At 57.6% G+C, this 18,669-nt stretch overlaps 1 protein-coding gene across 1 annotated transcript; it reads left to right on the forward strand.

Moving 5' to 3' along the window:
* Positions 1–449: 449 nt before the first annotated feature.
* LOC122369331 (protein toll-like) lies at positions 450–17,322 on the forward strand. The gene is made up of 2 exons (XM_043343999.1): positions 450–867; positions 13,372–17,322. Exon 2 carries the CDS (start codon positions 13,520–13,522, stop codon positions 16,697–16,699), a length of 3,180 nt encoding a protein of 1,059 aa, XP_043199934.1. The 5' UTR covers positions 450–867; positions 13,372–13,519; the 3' UTR covers positions 16,700–17,322.
* Positions 17,323–18,669: the final 1,347 nt, after the last annotated feature.

An 18,669-nucleotide genomic window follows, 5' to 3' on the forward strand; every position in this document is an offset into this window, starting at 1 on the left:
AGCCGCGCTGTCCACTAACTGTGGGTCAATCGACGACAGCCGACCGCACTCCGGCCACCGAGTCGCATGCCCCGGACACCGGAGCGCGCTAAAACAGATGAGGTCGGGGCAGGTCACCGGGTACAGACATTCCCATCTCAATGTGTGGGTGGGCGGGAGGGGTTTGGGGATGACATTTTCAACGTTAGGGGCGCAAAATGATCACCGCAGTTGACGCGCCTTAAAATCCCAATAAACAAACAAGGCGATGACATTTCCGACGACGGGTTCTTCGGCCGACACGTTGTCCCATCAATTCAAAGAACTCCAGAGGCACAATAATTTAAACACCTTTAACGCCTGGCAGGGTTTAAACTTTAAACGCTATGACACCACCTGCTATGGGCATTTGTCGGTAGTCAGTCGTCGCTGTAAGGCTCTATCCGCCCCTGTCGAGGGCTCCTGGAGCCGCCGCTGTTCACTGCGCCTGTCGGGGGCCCCTGCGCTGTTTGCCCTCCGCCGGCCGCTCCCGCAAGTTCCTCGGTCTGTTTGGGTCAGTCCGACCATCGCGGCCCGGCCCTGGGCTCACCCCACGGCGAAACACACCACCCACCCTGTGTTGACGTCTGTGCCGCGGGTCGGCCTGCGGCACTACGCGACTCTGCCCGCGCCCGCCATCGCCGCGGCGCTGCTGCCGTCGCCGCCCGGGTCGTGACGTCAGAGGCGGTGCCGTGACGTCACGGGCGGCGGGCCGCGGCCGGCGGCGACTCGCTGCCAGTGATAGCTGTGACGCTGACAGGGAGGGGTGCCGTCGACTGCGCTGTGATCGAGCCGGACCGCGGCGGTCCACGGGCCGTGTGAGGAACGGAACGTGCAGAGGAGAGACAGGTGAGTAGACCCAGAGAGTTTCGGAGCCGCCGCTGTCCCCCAACGGCGAGTGGCTAGTCCGGAAGGGGCGCCCCACAGGGGTACGGGGACCGTAATGGCTGCTTCAGAGAAAGACTCGCACGGTATTACCCAATGAAACCGACCAATGACAGCGCCAGTAGCGGCGACACGCACTGTACTCTGTGATTTGTTGTTGGCTGAAACTGGCCCCAAATGGGGCCGCTCATCCGCTCTTCCGCGGCCGCCATTCGTCCGAGGCCGTGGCCGTGCGGGGGCCGTCCGGTCGCGCCGCTGGACAGCCCGGACGGCCAGCATGAGTCGGCGCCCGGCAGCGAGCGGCCGGTCGGCGCTGCCTATCGCGCGTAGCATCGCACCTCCGCCGGGAGGAAAGCGACGCTCTGTGAGCGGCCAGCTCTGGCGAGCGCCCTCGGTACCGCTGGTCGAGGCGACGTGACGGCTCTGGAGACGGTCCACCGTCCGAGCGAGGTCAGGGACACTGCGCGGCAGCAGGGGCCGCCGAAGGGCCGGTGTTCATTGGACATTGACACGATGGTAAAACGGAGGGTGAAAACTAAGCCTGGTTGGAGGACACTCACCGACTGGTGAGATTTGATACGGAGCTGACGACAGTCAAAAATCAGAGTCTGCGAAGTCGACTCCATCGCTGCTGTCCGATTATTCACCACCCACCATCCGCGTGTTTACTTTCTCGGAACCGTCTGACTAATGGACATGCAACGGCAGGCGCCAGTCACTCGTATCTCCACCCAATACTATTGTATGTTGCAACCGAGCGGACCGGCCGTTTTGCGACTGACTCACGTCTCGGCACACTGGTGGCCGCTTGGCTCCGGTCCCGGTCCCGGCCTCTGCAGCGTTTGATCGGTGTGGCCGACGATGGCAGGGGGCGGGTGGGCGGGCGCGACCGTGCCGTGATCCTATACTTCGTGACCCGGCCGATCGATGTCCACGGCCCGGGGGCGGTGTCGCGGCCCGCCCACCCCGCCCCCGCCGGCGGCTCTCCCGGACCTGTCGTCGCCACCGCGGCTGGCCGTGCCGCTCTTATTGAACTAGATGGCCGCGGGCTTTGTCACCGAAGGGCTCTCGCTTTCCCAACTGTCCGATCCTGCCAGGTCAGCGGCCCGCAGCTGACCTGGCAGGAGCTGAGTCACCGTCACGCCGCTGGCGGCCGACGGGGCCTGACGGGCGGACCTGGACCGCCGGCCGATGGCCCGTGTCGGGGCCGGCGATAAACTGTCAGACGCTGCCAGTGCCGTCACAGACTCAGAGACGCCGCTCTCCGGGCCGGCTGACGTCACGCGCCTTCGACAAAGTTCCCTCCACGGTTCGGTGACGGGCCATCTGTGCCGGGCGCGCGTGACAGCCGGGCTGCGCGCAGCTCTCACGGCCGCACATGGCGTGAGCGTCGCGGGAGTCGGGCGGTGAGAGCGGCCGCGCAGACAGCCGTGGAGCGGATCGCGGACCGGTCTGGTGGGCCCGGGTTGATCGCCCGCAGCCACCGCTGAGGAGGTTCGACAGCCTCGAGCAACAGTCACTGCTCCGACGGGGACTCAGCGACCTGTCTCCCAGGGCGCTCGGGTGTGCCCGTAGCTTGGCAAACTCTTCAAAGTGAGACTGTTGCACCCGCGGATGGATCCCACCTGGCATTTGTTACCGGAGAGGTCTAGCGTCAACATTTGGCATGCTTTCCATCTTCCCAAATGGCTGCGATATTTACCCATAGGTCTTTGGGCCTGGGTTGCGTCTCTCCCGCTTGTGAATCCGCTGGTCCAGTGTCACACGTTGGTATTGCAGGTAGAAGTAACCTCCATTCGGACCACCATTTACTTACACTTCAGTTGCCTTCTCCGTCATTAGTATCCGGAACCTCAATGTCACATACGACCACGCTAGTCTGGCTGAATTCTGAGAGCGATTTCAGATCTCGACGTGCTGTCTTTAGAAGCCCCTTTGCCAAGGACATACATGGGCTCGTCATCGTGGATGGTTCGCTGAAGGGAACACAGGGCGCGACTATTCGGAAACAGAAGCTGAACTGGGGACGCAAGCTAGTGCGGTCCCGCGCCACCCAGCGCTGCCTCAAAGCACGCAGTACACAGACGTTTCGAGACTTCACGGGGCTCAATGTAATAAATTCGGCGAAAAGCTCTCAGATGCTGTCTGATAGGATCTGCAGCATGGCAAGGACGCAATCCAGTTGTTGACCTTTACATAGGTGATAGGCTTGGTTGAGTATGCCATAGCGAATAAGACGGATGCTAGCATGAACCATTTCCTGACTTATAAAGTGATGAAAGGGACCTGCAGGTCAAATTCAGTAGTTACCCTAAATTGCCCGCGTTGCAGCGTCGTAAAATGTTATGAAATGCCGTCGGCGTTCACGACCGCACTTTGCACCAGACAGCTTATTGGCAAAATATTTGGATGAATTGACGACAGTAACTGCTAGCCTAATCCGAAGAGCAGGTCTTGTCTGCAGCAACGTTCAAAACATCTTGCAGTGGTCTTACGTTCTCGCGGGACCCAGCACTGCTGGGGCGCCGTGCGACAGGCCAGCCAGTCGCTCCAAAATGTAAACATGGGCCTCTCAGTCGGCAGACGGGTCTCTCCCGCCCATCCGGCAGGCGCGAGGAGTGGCGACGTTGCCGTGGTACCCTCCCCCCCCCCCCCCCAAAAAAAAACGCCAGCGGGCGCGCTCCGTGCGGAGGCCCCAGCACGCTATGAGCGCGGTGCTCGCCTGCAGTGGGCAGGTGTGGTGGCGCCGCGCGCCCTGCCGGCCCGGGCACCAGCGGAATCAGCGGCGTATTTAGAAAATCGCGAAGGGGGGGGGGGGCCAAGGGTTTGGAGGGCGCCACCTCACCCAAGGAGGGCGCCATACGGTCGCGAGATAAAAAATCGCTCAATGGGGGTTGGGGGGTTGGGAGGCGTTTTTTACCATCCCACCAGTTTTTTTTTTTTTGCGTAACCTCGTATAGGTCGTGCTGCATTGATTTTGCATCGTGTGTATTCTTTATACTCCAGGTCACAAAAGGTCAAGTGTTCTTGAAATGCTGCGCCGAAGGCGCGCGAAATTTTTGAAAACAACCTTTTCCTCCGCTTTTTAGGCACGCCTTTTATACGATCACTGTTCAAAGCTCCTCTCGCTCTTTTACCAAATTTGAAGGTGTAAAAAATACCTAAGGTTTGGTCGGGCCGCTGCCACACAAACTGTACAGAAAGCTTGGCTCATGGGTGTCGATGTATAAAAGTTTATTGGCGGTGGCATATCTACGCACCAGATCACCGTATCGGATTGATACCGGAGCGCGAGATGCGTAAACATCATCCAAATTACCTCAGACCAGCCTTCATAGCCTTCTCACAGATGCATACAGTGTACCCACATAACCAGTTTCAATCACCGAAACTTCAGATGCCTGCTGTTGCGCCCGAACCTGTTGACAATACTTAATCGTAATCCATATAGATGCCATGATGCACGTAAAGTAGGATCAATCCGTTAAGACCAAAGACGTGTTTTATGCATCGTAGAGCGTAGATAGTTTTGGTAGGTATAGATACTTCATTCATTGTGCTGAATGCACGTTCATTTGTGGCAGTTTTCACAGGCAAGACATCAACTATGTGCAATAGAACGACTAAGTTGAAAAACATGCCAAAGGAGTAAATAAATGATAGTCAACGGATGTTGCCAATAGGTAGAAGGGCTGCGTTCCACAGGAGGGCACTAATAGGTAGAAGAGCCCCGATCAACATCCCGAGTTTCGACAGTAGGGCACCGATAGGTAGGAAGTTGGCGAGCAGCAGGAGGGCGCCAATGGATAGAAGGGCAGCGATCAACAGGAGGGCACCAATAGGTAGGAGGGCGCCGATCAACAATCAACAGGAGGGCGCCAGGTAAGAGGGTGGCGAGGAACAGGAGAGCACCAATAGGAGGGTGGCGATCAACAAAAGGTCGCCAATAGGTGGGAGGGCGGTCATCAACTGGAAGTCGCCAATGAGCGGAAGGGTGACGATTAAAATGGGGGTGGCAATGGTGAGGAGGGCGCCTTTGCTCAAGAGGATGACACGAACAGGAGGGCGTCTGTGCGGAGGGCGCTGGTCAACAGGAAGGTGCCAGTGGATAGGAGGGCGGTGATCAACAGGAGGGTGCCAGTGGTTAGGAGGGCGGCGATCTACACGAGGGCGCCAATAGGAGAAGGGCCCCGATTAACATTCAACAGGAAGGACTAGGGAACCAATAGGTAGGAGGGCGGCACTGAACAAGAGGGTGCCAAAAGGGAGAAAGGCGGCCTTCAAAATTTCACATGAGGGCGCAATAGGTAGGAGAGCGCCAATAATTATGAGGACGCCGATCAGCAGAAGGGCGGCAATGTGTAGCAGGGTGGCGACCTACAGGAGGGCGCCTTCGGGTGAGAGGGCGCTTATTTACAGGACAGCGGCTTACATAGGCGACCACCGTTACGCTTAGAAAGCTACAGCCTACAAATGTGGTTGGAGGGCGCCCGAGGGAGCCCTCCAACCGTATTTGGAGGGCGTATTTGGAATGGGCGTCCTCCGAGGGCGCCCTCCATCCGTATTTTCCCTGTAAACACATTCGCGATTGGAGGGCGCCCTCCAGTCGCGATTGTTTTTCGATTCGATTATATCACAATTGCATTTGCGATTGGAGGGCGCCTTCGGCGCCCAAGGGGGGGGGGCCATGGCCCAGTGGCCCCCCCCCCTGCCTACGCCCCTGAGCGGAATGCCTGCTCAGACACGGGCGATGGCCACTTCGGGCGCTGTTTTCTGCCGGAGCACCGGCATGAGATCAGCGGCGCGGTTCACGATACTGGCCCGTTCCTGGAAGCACGGAGCCTGGTTGCCTGTTTTTGGGAGCGGCCGCGCCCGTCGGCAGGAGCCGTCCCGCGCGCCGCACGACCATCTCCGCGCACCGAGCGTCCGAGTCCCATCGTAAACGGGCCTTATCTCGGCTTACGAGTGCATGTCTTATGCGGATTATGCCTGGTGGTTCCGTGACGGCGTGCTTGTGTTGAGTTTCTGATCCACCAGTTAAATTACACGGTTTCGGGCCAGACGCTCGGGCAAGAGGAGCTGGTTCGGCAGGCAGGGGCATCCCCAGCGACAGCGAAACAGGGCTCGTCTGAGCCGCCTGTCCAGCAGAAGGGGGCCACGCTGCAGCCCGGGTTCTCCTGAATACCGACAATACGCTGCAGCCCGGGCCTCCTGAACACCGACAAAACTTATTTTGCAGACTAATGTGATGACGAACAGCAGTCTGTTCGTGAGACATGCGGTGTCCGTCTTCGCCAGCCGTACTCTGGAAGAATTTAGGTTTTTGCTCGGACGTCCCCAGTCTCCTGGAACCGCCTGTGGCCCCTGCGTGCGCGACGTTTTTGTTCCGGCGTCCGGGAGCGGCGGCGAGTCTGCTCGTGACGTGCACGCCTGTCTTCGAAGTCTCGCATGTACCGGGAATCATTAGCAGCGAGTTGGGGGTCGCTGCGCCGGACCGGCTGCGGTTAGCCTTCAGTTGTCGGCAGTTCAGCCGCATTCCTTCAATAAACGGCCGCCGTGCGATGGCCGGCTAGAGTGAACACGGAATGAAGCGGACGACTTTTTGTAAAAGAAGCCAGATAGTTGCTAAGAAACTGCTTAAATCGGGAGATATGTAGTTTCTTGTAAATATCGTTTATATTAGCCTTCGTCGCCCTACCATTTTTAGGATTTGAAATGGAGTTAAAATGCTCTGATTCACAGCCAATGCTGACTTACCCCAAAAACAGGATTTGATTCGATGAGTCTCCTCTTGAACTTAGCAGTTACCAGCAGTTATGGGTGAGATATTTTTACAGTTCATCGCTTTTTGTTGTTTTGTTATCACATAAGCACTATCAAACGAAGCGTGATGGCCAAATTTGGTTGTCATGACGTGCATGTCGCATGTCCAAAACATGAGTGCTGGCCATATATACCGAGATATAAGCACCACGTGTTAGCACCGCGGTCGAAACAAGGAGGCGAGGGACACGAGTTGCTAATCCTTCCTGGCGTTCTCGGGTGAAGGGGGAGGGGGGGGGGCACAGACGGTTCCCGGAAGTTGTTCTGTGACAGTCAGTGACCATTTGCTGGTCTGGGAGTGCCCAAAGACGCGTACTGGCTCTATGGTCGGCGCTGGACTGTCCATCAATCGACTGCTGAGCGGCCTTTCAGATTTCCCTGTCGCGCTATCCTCCTCACTAGACCTCTGAAGGTGAGGATGTCCCAGTGGACATTTCCCGGCCATAGGAAATAATTACATTATCGGCCACCCAGGCAAGTATTTGTTCAATTTATGAGAGCATCATAATATTATTGATATATTTCCCCGTAAATGTATTGTTATGCTATACGGCCTGCGACTTCCTTATAAGACCGGCGACCGCTAATCTGACGGAACCGACCCAGGCCATGGACAGGATGAAATGGTGAAACGAGTGACCCTTTTGACGACAAAGATGATCGGCAGCTTTATGCTGGCCAAAAGTGGATCTCTCGTGGAAACTCCGTTCAATTAAAAAACTGCTCTACCTAGTGCACCTGCATATGATACAATGGATGACTCTATAATTGACTTTCGACGAATGAAGAGTTTGCCTAGAAAAATGTTATCAGAGAATCTCGGACATCAAAACATCAGACCGGGACAACGCCCAAACCATGCACGGTTCGGTAGGCATGTGCATTGCACGGTGACCACCAATTTCGCACCGGTACTGGTTACCAGGCGGGTGGTGGAAACCTTCGGCTCACTTCAGAGCTTCTGCGGTGGGAAATTCTCCCACCTCAATTTCACTTATCTTCGCCAGGACCATGACCAGGTAAATGTGCGGGCTGCCGGCTGCCGCTGCGGTAACCATTAATACCCGTCGGCAGTAAGTGTCGCGACCACCTCGACGGGGCCGCCGGCGTCTCACAGCCGGTCCACGTGTCACGGCCGCCGGAGCCGCCTGTTCAGGCGCCGACTGCATCCAGCGATACCACTTCACGTGACGCCCCGACAGAGGCCTGCACGCAATGGGCCGGGCGTGCCGGCCGAATATGGGCGGGCCGCGCCTGGCGTGCCGGACTGGGCGCCGCTCGCGCGGCGAGCCACTGCCGGTTCCTGATCGACACTCGGCCCGCGGGATCGCGGCGGAAGGGGCCGCAACCAGTCTGCAGGGGACGCTCGACCCTGCCGGGGACTCGCCGGCTGACCTCACCGCATTGCTGTTCTCCCTTTGTTTGGCAGGCCGCTGAATGTCGCTGCATAAATACAGTTGCACACACTCGACAGAACAAAGACGTCCAATCCAATAGTCATCGAACGACTTCAAATGACTAATGAATCGGCATCGAACGACTAGGCAGTAGTAGTATTCGCATTCGGAAGCCTCACAGCACATGTGCTGTGATTTGTCTATAAAATGGCATGCATGATTGGAACAGCCCTGTCTTGCGGCGATGCGGTCTGTGGCTCGTTTGCGCCATGTTTCGCTCGGCGGCTTTTCTCCAAGGCCACTGCCGGCGCGCAGTGTCGCCGAGTGGTGGGGAACTGGTTGGCGACAGTCCGGTGAGGGCCGAGCCCCTCCCTCCTCAGTTCTAGCCCCTCCCGTCCGCCATGGTAGTGGTATGTGTTTGAGGACCTAGTGACACGCCCTCCCCCCCCCCCCCCCCCCCCACGCGTAGCAACATGATCGGTTAGTAGGTAAATGTATATGTCTGCAGAGTATGGCTGTGCTCGGCGCGCCTGTCAGTGAGTCGTGTGAGCTGATAAATTGGTGTACTGTGCCCAGTGACTATGTCTGGCGTCGACGTCGTGTGCTGAACTGTTCTGTCGCAAACTATAGGGGAGGCTGAGCTCACTCCATGTACAGGGTGTCCCATAAGTTCGTTCTCACCTGTTTTTAGCTATTGTGTTCGCTAGGATGACCAAAACTGAACAAAAACAATTGAAACTTTTGGTCGGGCTTCTAACCATGATGGTTCACCGTGCGTGCGGTCACCAAGCGCCTAGGGGCACACGTGGCGCCGTGAGGAGGTCAGGTTCCCGACCCCTGTTCAGTTCTAGACCGCAAGGTGTCAGAAATGGACGAGTCAAGAGAGGCGCTGCGTTCTCGGGCTGTGGGGATGGTCCAAGCTGGGCTCACTCAGGGAGAAGTTGCCTGTAGGATTGGACTGTCCCGTCGTACTGTCAATAAGTGGTGGAGAAGGTTTCGCGATGGTAAAACGATGGCAGACGGAGAACGTTCTGGCCGTCCAAACCAAGTCAGCATGGTCGCGAAAATCGTCTGTCAAAAAGCAGTTGGAAGAAGGGGCCAAAGCGTCAGAAAGTTGGCAAAACGTCTAGCCAGAAAGGGTTATGAAGTGTCCAAGAGCACAGTTCACAGGCACATGACAAAATTTGTGGGTGTTAAATCCTACAAAAGGCCACGCCAACCGAAAATCACAGAAAAACAGAGAAAGCACAGGATTAAGTATTGCAAAATGGTGAGAAATTGGACCGTCGACAAATTCAAGCAAGTCATATGGAGTGACGAATCACCCTTTGAAATTTTGCATACCTCAAACCCGCAGAATGATCGCGTGTGGGCCCGTAATATTGATGACGTTCCGCCACGGGCAACAGTGAAAAACCCAGACAAAGTCATGGTCTGGGGTGGAATGAGCGCCCAGGGGCTTACAGAATTGCACTTTGTGCCAAAGGGTCAGACCGTTAATGCTGCTTACTATGTTGACGAAATCCTCACAAAGTCGCTTCTTCCATCTCTTGACCGTTCGGGTACAAGAGGCTCCGTTCTGGAGACAAAAATGGTTCCTGGAAGGTCAAGTCCGATTTTCATGCAGGATGGTGCACCACCGCACACTTCGAAACTCGCGCAAGACTGGTGCCGGGTGCATGTTCCAGGTTTCTGGGAGAAGGGCATTTGGCCCGGGAACTCCCCTGATCTAAATCCCCTGGAAAATATTTGGGGGATTTTGAAACAGGAGCTCGACTCTGCCCCGCCGTCCTCCAGCGCGGCGGAGCTCACCGCGCGGCTCAGGGCAGCATGGGCCAACATCCCGAGGTCCACGCTGAAGAGACTGGTGGAGAGCATGCCGCAGAGGGTCACCAGGTGTTTGGCACTTAAAGGAGGGTATGTTGGTACCTAATACATGGCTGACGTACCAACCATTGCTGCGTTTTTGGCGTTGAAAAGGTGAGAACGAACTTATGGGACACCCTGTATTACGTCTAAACGTGGCGTGTGTTCTGTCATGCGTTCTGTCTGTCAGACGTGTGCTGTGCTCGGTGGTGTAAGTTTGTGCTGTTCATATTCTGCCCATGCGCCATGCCATGTTCTGTGTTTTGGAGGTACTTTACAATACTGTGTCGAGGTTGTGCGTGATGTGTCGTGGACTGGTGGGTTGTTCGCACGTTATGATGTTGGAGTCGGGGATCTGTCTGTGCGCCGTGTTCCAAGCTTTGTCCGTACGTTTTGATACAGTGTTGACTGCTGGGGCTCTGTATCTGCGCCGTGTCCCATGTGCTTTGTCTGTCCGGTTTGATACAGTGCTGGGGGCTCTGTCTGTGCGCCATGTGTCGTGCTTTGTCTGTCCGTTTTGATAGAGTGTTGGGATCTGCCTGGGTCACGGGCGCCGGCCGCTGCGGTGCGTCCGTCGCCATGTCACTGCGCAGCTGTGCCCGTGCAGCTGCGGCTCGGCTCGGCTCGGCCCGAATCCCCGGCTTGTTCACACGTGCACGGCTGCAGTGAGATGTCTGGCCGGAGGAAGTGGCACGATAAGTCGGCAAACCGCCGCGCCGGCTCCGTTCTGCACTGCGCTCGAGCAAATATTCTCGGCGCTGGGCATGCTAAGCCGCTGGGTGGCTCGCCATCTCATGCTTCTGATGCTCCAGTTGTGACTTTTCCGGTTGATGATTGATGATTATGGTTGGCCCATCCACCTTTCTGGTGAATTTCCTGGCCATCGCATATTTCACGTTCCCATTGCTCAGCCACCCCGTCCCTCGACAAGAAAAGCAACCGTTTCTTTATAACAGCCTATAGTTCAAAATAAACAGTCTGTGTTACAGGATGTTTCATAACTCAATTCGACTGCAATCTAGCATGGCCCCGAGCACAATTCCAAGAGAACCCAGGCAGGCATTGAGTTTCGCAAATTTGATTTGAGCCTCACACTGGCGCCTGGTATGCTGTGCAATCCCGCGAAGCAGCAATGCAGAAGTTTAATATTTAAATGTGCACATGAGCGCTGCCGCGCGGGGGCTGGTAAATGTCAGTCGGGTGTCGTCAGGGGGCCCCATTAGACAAGCTGTTCGGCGGGCTGCCTTCGGGCACCTCCCTGGGGCGGCGGCGCGGCGCGGTACCCCGCCGGCATTCCTTGGAACGAGCCGGCGCGGCGCACCTCCGGCCCCATTGACCTTTCAATTGAGAATTCAAGACCTGTCGGACTCCAGAGGTCCGGGTGCAGGTATGACTGTCGTATATCAAGTGGCATATTCTTGGTCGGCGTAGGCCGCCAGTCACCAGTGTAATGGATATCTTGTCCATTTCCAATTTCTGGCAAGTTCTCAGATCTGGAGAGTGGTGGAAAATGGCTCATCTCATCCAGTCCGTGGCTCATCCAGTATACCCAGTCGTAAACTGGCTGATCTTACGAATCTAGTGGTGGTATCGGATGTCACAAAATCCCACACCGGCGGGTATGCAAACACTTCATCGAACGTCAGCCAATACTCGTTATCGGTTTCTCAGGAACAACTCTTTCCGAAGACTTCCAGCTCAACACCGGAATTACTGGAGACTTCATAGGGCTGTCAGTAGCCGCGCCTCGCATTACCAACCAGTTTGCGTCAATGCCACCCGGCCCGTCTGAGTTGATAACATAGCCGGTTGCGCAGTTCTCTGGAAAGGCTTATCCCGTCATGAGCCTCCCTCCAAACGGATGGCTCGCAGCCGGTCTGGCAGTGCCGGTAATGACACTACTGTTTCGGTGTCGGCAATATAGCCGCCGCGGGACGACCCGTCGTTTGGCGCCAGCCCCGCCCGTAGGTCGCCGGCCTAATGGCGTGGGCGGGTCCCGCGGCGGGCGCTCGTTGACGGTCGGGCTGGCCGGCAGGGATTTAACCCCGCTGTCCGGGTCCCCGGCCGGTCGCGCCGCGCACTGCTCCGGTCACACCAAGGTCGGTCGGTCGGCCCGGCCCGGGGACTCCCCGGATCCCGCAGCTGGCGCGCACCGCTGACCCTATGCAATGTTTGGCCCCATGCCCGGCTGAGAACACACAGGTGGCTACTGGGAAGGGGCGGCCGATGGTGCCTGTTCAGAGAAGGCGTTCATCGGTGGCGCCGCGGCCCAGCAGCAGCGCTCGCCGGACCGGCCAAGGCCTTCCACGGAGCCCGCGTGATGTAATCGGCCCCATCTGAAATGGGCGCGATCCCGACCTGACCAGTTCTGAGGGGCCACCGCGCGACGGCTGCACGAGCACACCTGATTAGCGATACCTGATTGGCCCACATTAGCTGCTATCCTGCAGCGGGACTGCGCACGGTGAACCCCGCGAATGAGGGATGAGGATATAAGGCTCGTCGTCGATCATGTTCATCAAACCTTTGGCGCATTGCTCAGACAGGAGACTCGGCTCTTTTGTGCTCCAGCGCTGAATCACCCGGCACCAGCGTGTGGTTCTATCGTGAGATCCGTTCGCTCACAACGGGTGCTGCGTGCCCGTGTGCCGTGTGTGCCTGTCTGCGGCGCAGGCGGCGGGGCACAGGGCGGCGCGCCGGGCCGGTGCGATGGGGTATGAAGGGCGGCCGACCTCGCTGGGCTAGAGCCGCACTGCGCAGTGCCCCGCAGCCGCCGGCCTTCTGCCGCCGAACGGGAACGGCCCGCCATAAACACGGAGAGAGCTCGCCTGTACAGCCGCCACCATTCACATTCACCACCATTTTAGAGCCTCTATCCGTTCAGCCACTGGACAGCCCAAAAAGTCACCATCACCCAGTGCTAACAGCCACGGCTGCTACCACTGGAGAATGCAAATGCTGACGCTGATATCGATGATATCGTCTGATGCCGTTTAAATGAGTGGGAGATTAACATCGACTTTGACGTTTACTCCCCGCCCCTCCCCCCTCCCCCACCCATCTCGCCTTTGAAAGTTACCGCGCTCGTGCGATGTCAATTGTCCTTTTGCATTTAATTGTTCTGATGATATCATTATCATCGCTATGGTTGTGGTGTGAATTTAATTAGTAACTTTACATTGCCGTGGCAATTTCATTTTTAGCCCACCAGTTCACGAGAAGTCCGCTTCAACCGCGAGCTACTTGCGGTAACTGGTGACTTCCGGGGTCAATTTTCGTTCTCATTGTGACCAGTCTGTTCATGACTTTTGTCCATGAACGAAATGTTAACGGTGCTCTCATTGTGTTGAGCTCATCTGAGAGGCTGTGACCTTTTCCGCAGGTCCGGAGAGCGTCTCTTGAGGACGGTGGCTGTCGGCGGCCGGCCCACGCCAAAGAGGAACGAGCCACCCACTCTTCAGGATAGGCTGCCGTTACCACTGACGAGCTCCAAACTACCAGCAACGGCCGGAGAGCGGCGATCGCGAGCCATGCCGCCGCGCCTGGCGACGCTGGCGCCCCTGGTGGCGGCGCTAGCAGCGCTGACGGCCGTAGCGAGGGCAGCGCCCGCGGAGGCGGCGTCACTGGCGGCCGGTGCTGCTGACACTGCAGCTGCAGCTGCAGCACCGACACCGGCGACCATGCTGCCCAACTGCACCCGGTTCAGTGCCGAGAACGCCACAGAGCTCGAGGTGTTCTGTCTGCTGGACAACACGGACTTCCGGCTGCGCATTTCGCACACGCCGACCCACTCGCGGCTGGTGGTCGTGTGCGAGCCGCACGACATGCGACGAACGGACTACGAGGCGCTGTACGCCATGAACCTGCGGCTGGGGGTGACGCACAGCGTGGTGCTGCACCAGTGCCCGCTGCCAGACGGGACGCTGCGGCACTTCGTGCAGCAGCTGGGCGTGCGCGGTGTCCGGCTGGTGAAGGTGGTGTCCCTAGGCCTGCTCAATGACACGATGCCGGCCGACTTCCTCGACGGCATGGACCTGGAGACGCTGCATCTGGACGGACTGACGCGCATCCAACTGCACGACGACTTCTTCGCGTCCACCGGGAGTCTGCACAACTTGACCATCACTGGTACCAACACGAGTCTTCCCGACGGGCTGCTCCGGCACACGCCGCAGTTGCGGAAACTGCACATCCGGAACCTGAACGCCGGCAGGCTACCCGTCACATTCCTTCACGGACTGCATAATCTCACGAAGCTGTTGGCAACCCGAAACGGGCTTAGCGAACTGACACGAGAGCATTTCCGTGACCTAGGGAGGCTCAGACACCTGGACCTGTACAAAAACAGTCTGGAGACGCTGCCGGGTGACGTGTTCGCGTCTCTGACCGAGCTGGAGGTGCTACGCATGGAGTGCAACCCGTTCCGGGCGCTGAACGAGACGCTGTTCGCCGGCACGCCTCGTCTCAAGCTGCTGCGTATCAACGGCCGGCTGAACGTGGACGTGGACGTGTCCTCTCTGCCAGCGGGCATCTTCCGCGGCCTGTCGCATCTGGAGCTTCTGATGCTGGACCGGCTGGGGCTGCAGCGGCTGCCGCCCGGCCTGTTCCGCGACCTCACCGCCCTCCAAAACCTGACTCTGGACCACAACGAGCTGACCGAGATACCGGATGACAGCTTTGTCGAGCTGAAAGCGCTGCTTAACCTGGACCTCAGTCACAACCAGCTGCGCCAGCTGTCCTCGGGGCTGCTGCGCGGCTTGAGAAGCTTAGACACCATCTACTTGAACGGCAACGGTCTGACGGAGCTGCCGAACGAGATGTTTGTCCGCACACCTCGCCTTCAGCGACTATTCCTACAGGACAACAACCTCACAGAGCTGGGTGATCTTGCGTTTTCCGGTCTGGACTTCAGTCTCCATCACCTAGACCTATCTAACAACAGCCTAGTGTTAGACAGCCATGAGCCTGCATTCTCGACTGTACGCGAAGTCCGTAATTTGGATTTGCATAGAAATCGCATACGGATGATCCCAAGCCAGCTACGACTGAACTTGATTAAGCTGGAAAGGCTGGATCTTGAGCATAACGACCTTCAGGCTATTGACATGTCATCTCTGAACTTTTTGTCATCCGGTACGGAGATCAGTGTGATGTACAATAACATTTCCAGAATGGATGTGCGGTGGCTTCCAGCGGGCAAAGCCGATCCAAACTTGATATACATTGGCGAAAATCCACTTATTTGCAACTGCGAGACAATAGGGCTAAACGTCTTCATCAATCGGACCAATGTGACCCAGCCGGAGGGACAGCCCGGCCCTCCGTTTCTACTGAACACCAGACTGCTGAAATGTGCAGGGCCGGCACCACTGGCTAACCAGACCTTCAGCACAGTCCCGGCGGATGAGCTGGTCTGTCCGGTGCCCGAGGGCTGTCCGGCCGGCTGTAACTGCACGAAGCAGCCTAGTCGAAGCACGCTCATCACTGCCTGCTCAAGTCTGCCGGCCTGGACGCCGCCCGTTAAGCACGGTTACGCAGTAAGTTTGCGTGTGGAGGGAGCAGGCCTTCGCGACCTGGGCAACGTTTCCTGGTCGGAAGGACAGGTGGCCAGCCTCTATCTGGGTCACAACCTTATCAGCAACCCGACCCCGGCCCTGCTGCCGGCCGGTCTGAGCGAGCTGCGGCTCAACCACAACAACGTGTCACGCGTCAGCAAACAGTTCCTGGAGCGACTCGACGCCGCCTCCAACAACGACACGCGTCTCTGGCTGGGCGGCAACCCGTTCGTGTGCGACTGCGAGCTGCTGCCGCTGCACCACTATCTCCAGCTGCACATCAGCGCCAACTCGCTGCGCATCATGGACGCCGCGCAGATGGTGTGCGTCGGCGGCGAGCGGAACAGCGTCCTGAAGCTGACCTCCGAGCAGCTGTGTCCCTCTCGGACGGCCACCATAGTCACCATCTGCATAGTGGCCGCAGCCGTCGCCACATGCCTTCTGGTGATGCTCTGCATCTACTACCGCAATGGCGAGATGCTCAAGGCGTGGCTGTACTCGCACAACCTCTGTCTCTGGTTCGTCACCGAGGAGGAGCTGGACGCAGATAAGAAGTACGACGCGTTCATCAGCTACTCGCATTTGGACGAACACTTTATCCTGGAGCAGCTGGTGCCGGAGCTGGAGTGCGGCGACCCCAAGTACACACTCTGTTTGCACTTCCGCGACTGGCTGGCCGGAGAGTTTATCTTGGACCAGATCCAGACCTCTGTGCAGGACTCACGCCGCGTCATTGTCGTCGTGTCCAAAAACTTCATCCAGAGCGACTGGGGCCGGCACGAGTTTATCGCTGCCCATAAGCAGGCGCTCAGTGACCGGCGCAACCGCGTGATTATGATCGTCTACGGCGACCTACCCGACCCGGAGGACATGGCTCCCGAACTGCGGCTCTACATCAGTACGAACACCTATCTTAAATGGGGCGACGCCCACTTTTGGCAGCGTCTCCGCTACGCCCTGCCACACAAGGGCCGACGCCTGAAGCGAGGCAAGGGTCGCAAAACCGAGAAGCTTGGTATGCTCGGGATGGTGAACGGTACGGGCCCGCCGGTGGCCAACGGCATCACACTGCCGTCCGGAAACGGGATGCACGCCCCCGCTCTGGGCAAACTGGGCACCGACGCCGTTCACCAGACGGCCGACCAGATGGTGTAGACGGACCGGCACTCGGCCGCGTGTAGTTATCTAGTCAGCTCGGCGAGGATGGGGCCGGATGCTCAGCAGTGCTGTCGGCATAGCCTCCGAACCGCGTGAGTTTCAGAAATCAGGAGTGTTTGGACTGGGAAAAGACTGAAGGGCGTGGCGATTTTCAGTGCTCTGGCGTGATCAGACGACACTGATGGAGTGGTGTTGTTGCTGCACCCGTTGTGAGTGAGTTCGCATCGATCCCCAAAGCCACGCTTGTCGCCACGCCGATTCCGAGCGTCTGTGATATTGTGTATCAGCTGTTGTTGTGTTATGTACCTGGGGGTTTTCCGTGATGATGTTCTTGTTCCCGCTCGATGCCTACCAACGCTGACTGTTGAGCACCTCACCACTACCGCTCCGCTCTGGGGAGATGTTGCGCTCATGTAGCAAAATAGCGGCAGACGCGGTAGTGCACGTATGTATGTGCGTGACATGACAATTTATGTCGCTTCCCGTTTTAGCTCGCTGGATGTCGCGGCCTGCCATGCATTGCTGTCGTTGCATGCTCTATAATGCAGCGCATGTTCCCAACTCGTTCATATCCATTTTATTGATTGGCTCATGTTAAATAATATGTAACTGTGCATTTACCCCGTGTTTGGAGGCACAAGGAAAGCGATAGCGATGCTGACATGTGTTGTGCATACGATGGGAGCTGTGAATGTCCAAAGATCTGGATGCATTCTTGCATAGTCACGCTCATCGACAGCATTTTTTTAATTACGTTAGGGCTACGAATCAACTCGAATTTAAGGGTATGACGGAAAGACGTTGGGTATGGGAATAATTAATTTCCGAAACTGTTCGCTCCATGCGATTAGTGAGCTAATGGCCCCGGATGAAGCAGCAGAATGCAGGTATCCCGAGAGGGTCGTAACTTCAGCACGAGAACGTTCCGTTATCTCCTCCATTCTCTCACCAGAGATGGTGAAACAGGATGACGACGAGTACTAGGAAACGTTACTCATTATACGGAGAACTCGCAATGACCAGTGATGCGGAATGTTTATCAACAGCAGCCCAGCGTTGAGCGTCCCACGCCGCACGGAGCCACGACCAGGCCGGGTCACCGCGGTCTGAGAGCGCTCCTGCTGTCGGCTCAGCGCCGCTCGGCGCGCTCCGATGACACCGATACCGGGCTGTGTGTGCTCGCTGACTCAGCGCGGCGCAACCCGTGGCGGTGACGGTGAGAGGCGCAGCGAGCGGCCGGCGCGGCGTGCCTGGCGGCTGACGCTGTACGACCACGGGTTTCCCGGCCCAGAGGCAGCCACTCACTCCGCCAGACTTGTATGCATGCACTATGCATGCACCTCAGTACATACAAACGTTCGCCTTCTCGGAAGCCCAGCTGACCCCGGGCCGTGCCTAAGACGGCGCCTGGGCCGGCGAGGTGCAGTCTCGGGCTCGATTTTCGAGTTCCCGGTAGGCAAGCAGAGCGGTGGCCCGGTGCATGTATTGCAGGGTCGACCGTCGGTGGAGCGTCAACTGCGCACCGGACAACAGCGTGGCGTGCCGTGAAGGTCGGCCGGCAGGTAAACGCCGCCCAGCCCATACCGACACGCCGCATCACACTGGCCGCCGCCGAGCGGGGCCCATTGTTCCCAGCTGCACAACGCTGCGCTCCTGTAACCCATGGCCGGAGCAACAGCGTGATGCAACACACAACTCATTTGGCATTGCTAAAAACCGCCGCGGTGCAAGCGCTAACCAGCGCTACTATTGACACTGCACAGGTCAAACGACGTGGAGGGGGATCTCGCTCGTCTGCCCTCGACTCCCTGCAACACCTGATAAGACACCGCGAACCTCACCACAGCTCGCTGCAAACAAACCGGGGTAGTACCTGTCAATGGCGGTTCCAGGGAGGCGACGACAGGGAGCTGCCATCTTGTCTATGATAGGCATCCACTGCACGACACAAATAAATAGGTATTCTG

This window comes from Amphibalanus amphitrite, unplaced genomic scaffold (assembly GCF_019059575.1).
Source record: "Amphibalanus amphitrite isolate SeventyFive unplaced genomic scaffold, NRLGWU_Aamphi_draft 001026F_arrow, whole genome shotgun sequence".
NCBI lineage: Eukaryota > Metazoa > Arthropoda > Thecostraca > Balanomorpha > Balanidae > Amphibalanus > Amphibalanus amphitrite.

Excerpts from the sequence above, each read along its gene's own strand:
- LOC122369331 (XM_043343999.1), top strand. The coding sequence starts at position 13,520 with ATGCCGCCGCGCCTGGCGACGCTGGCGCCCCTGGTGGCGGCGCTAGCA.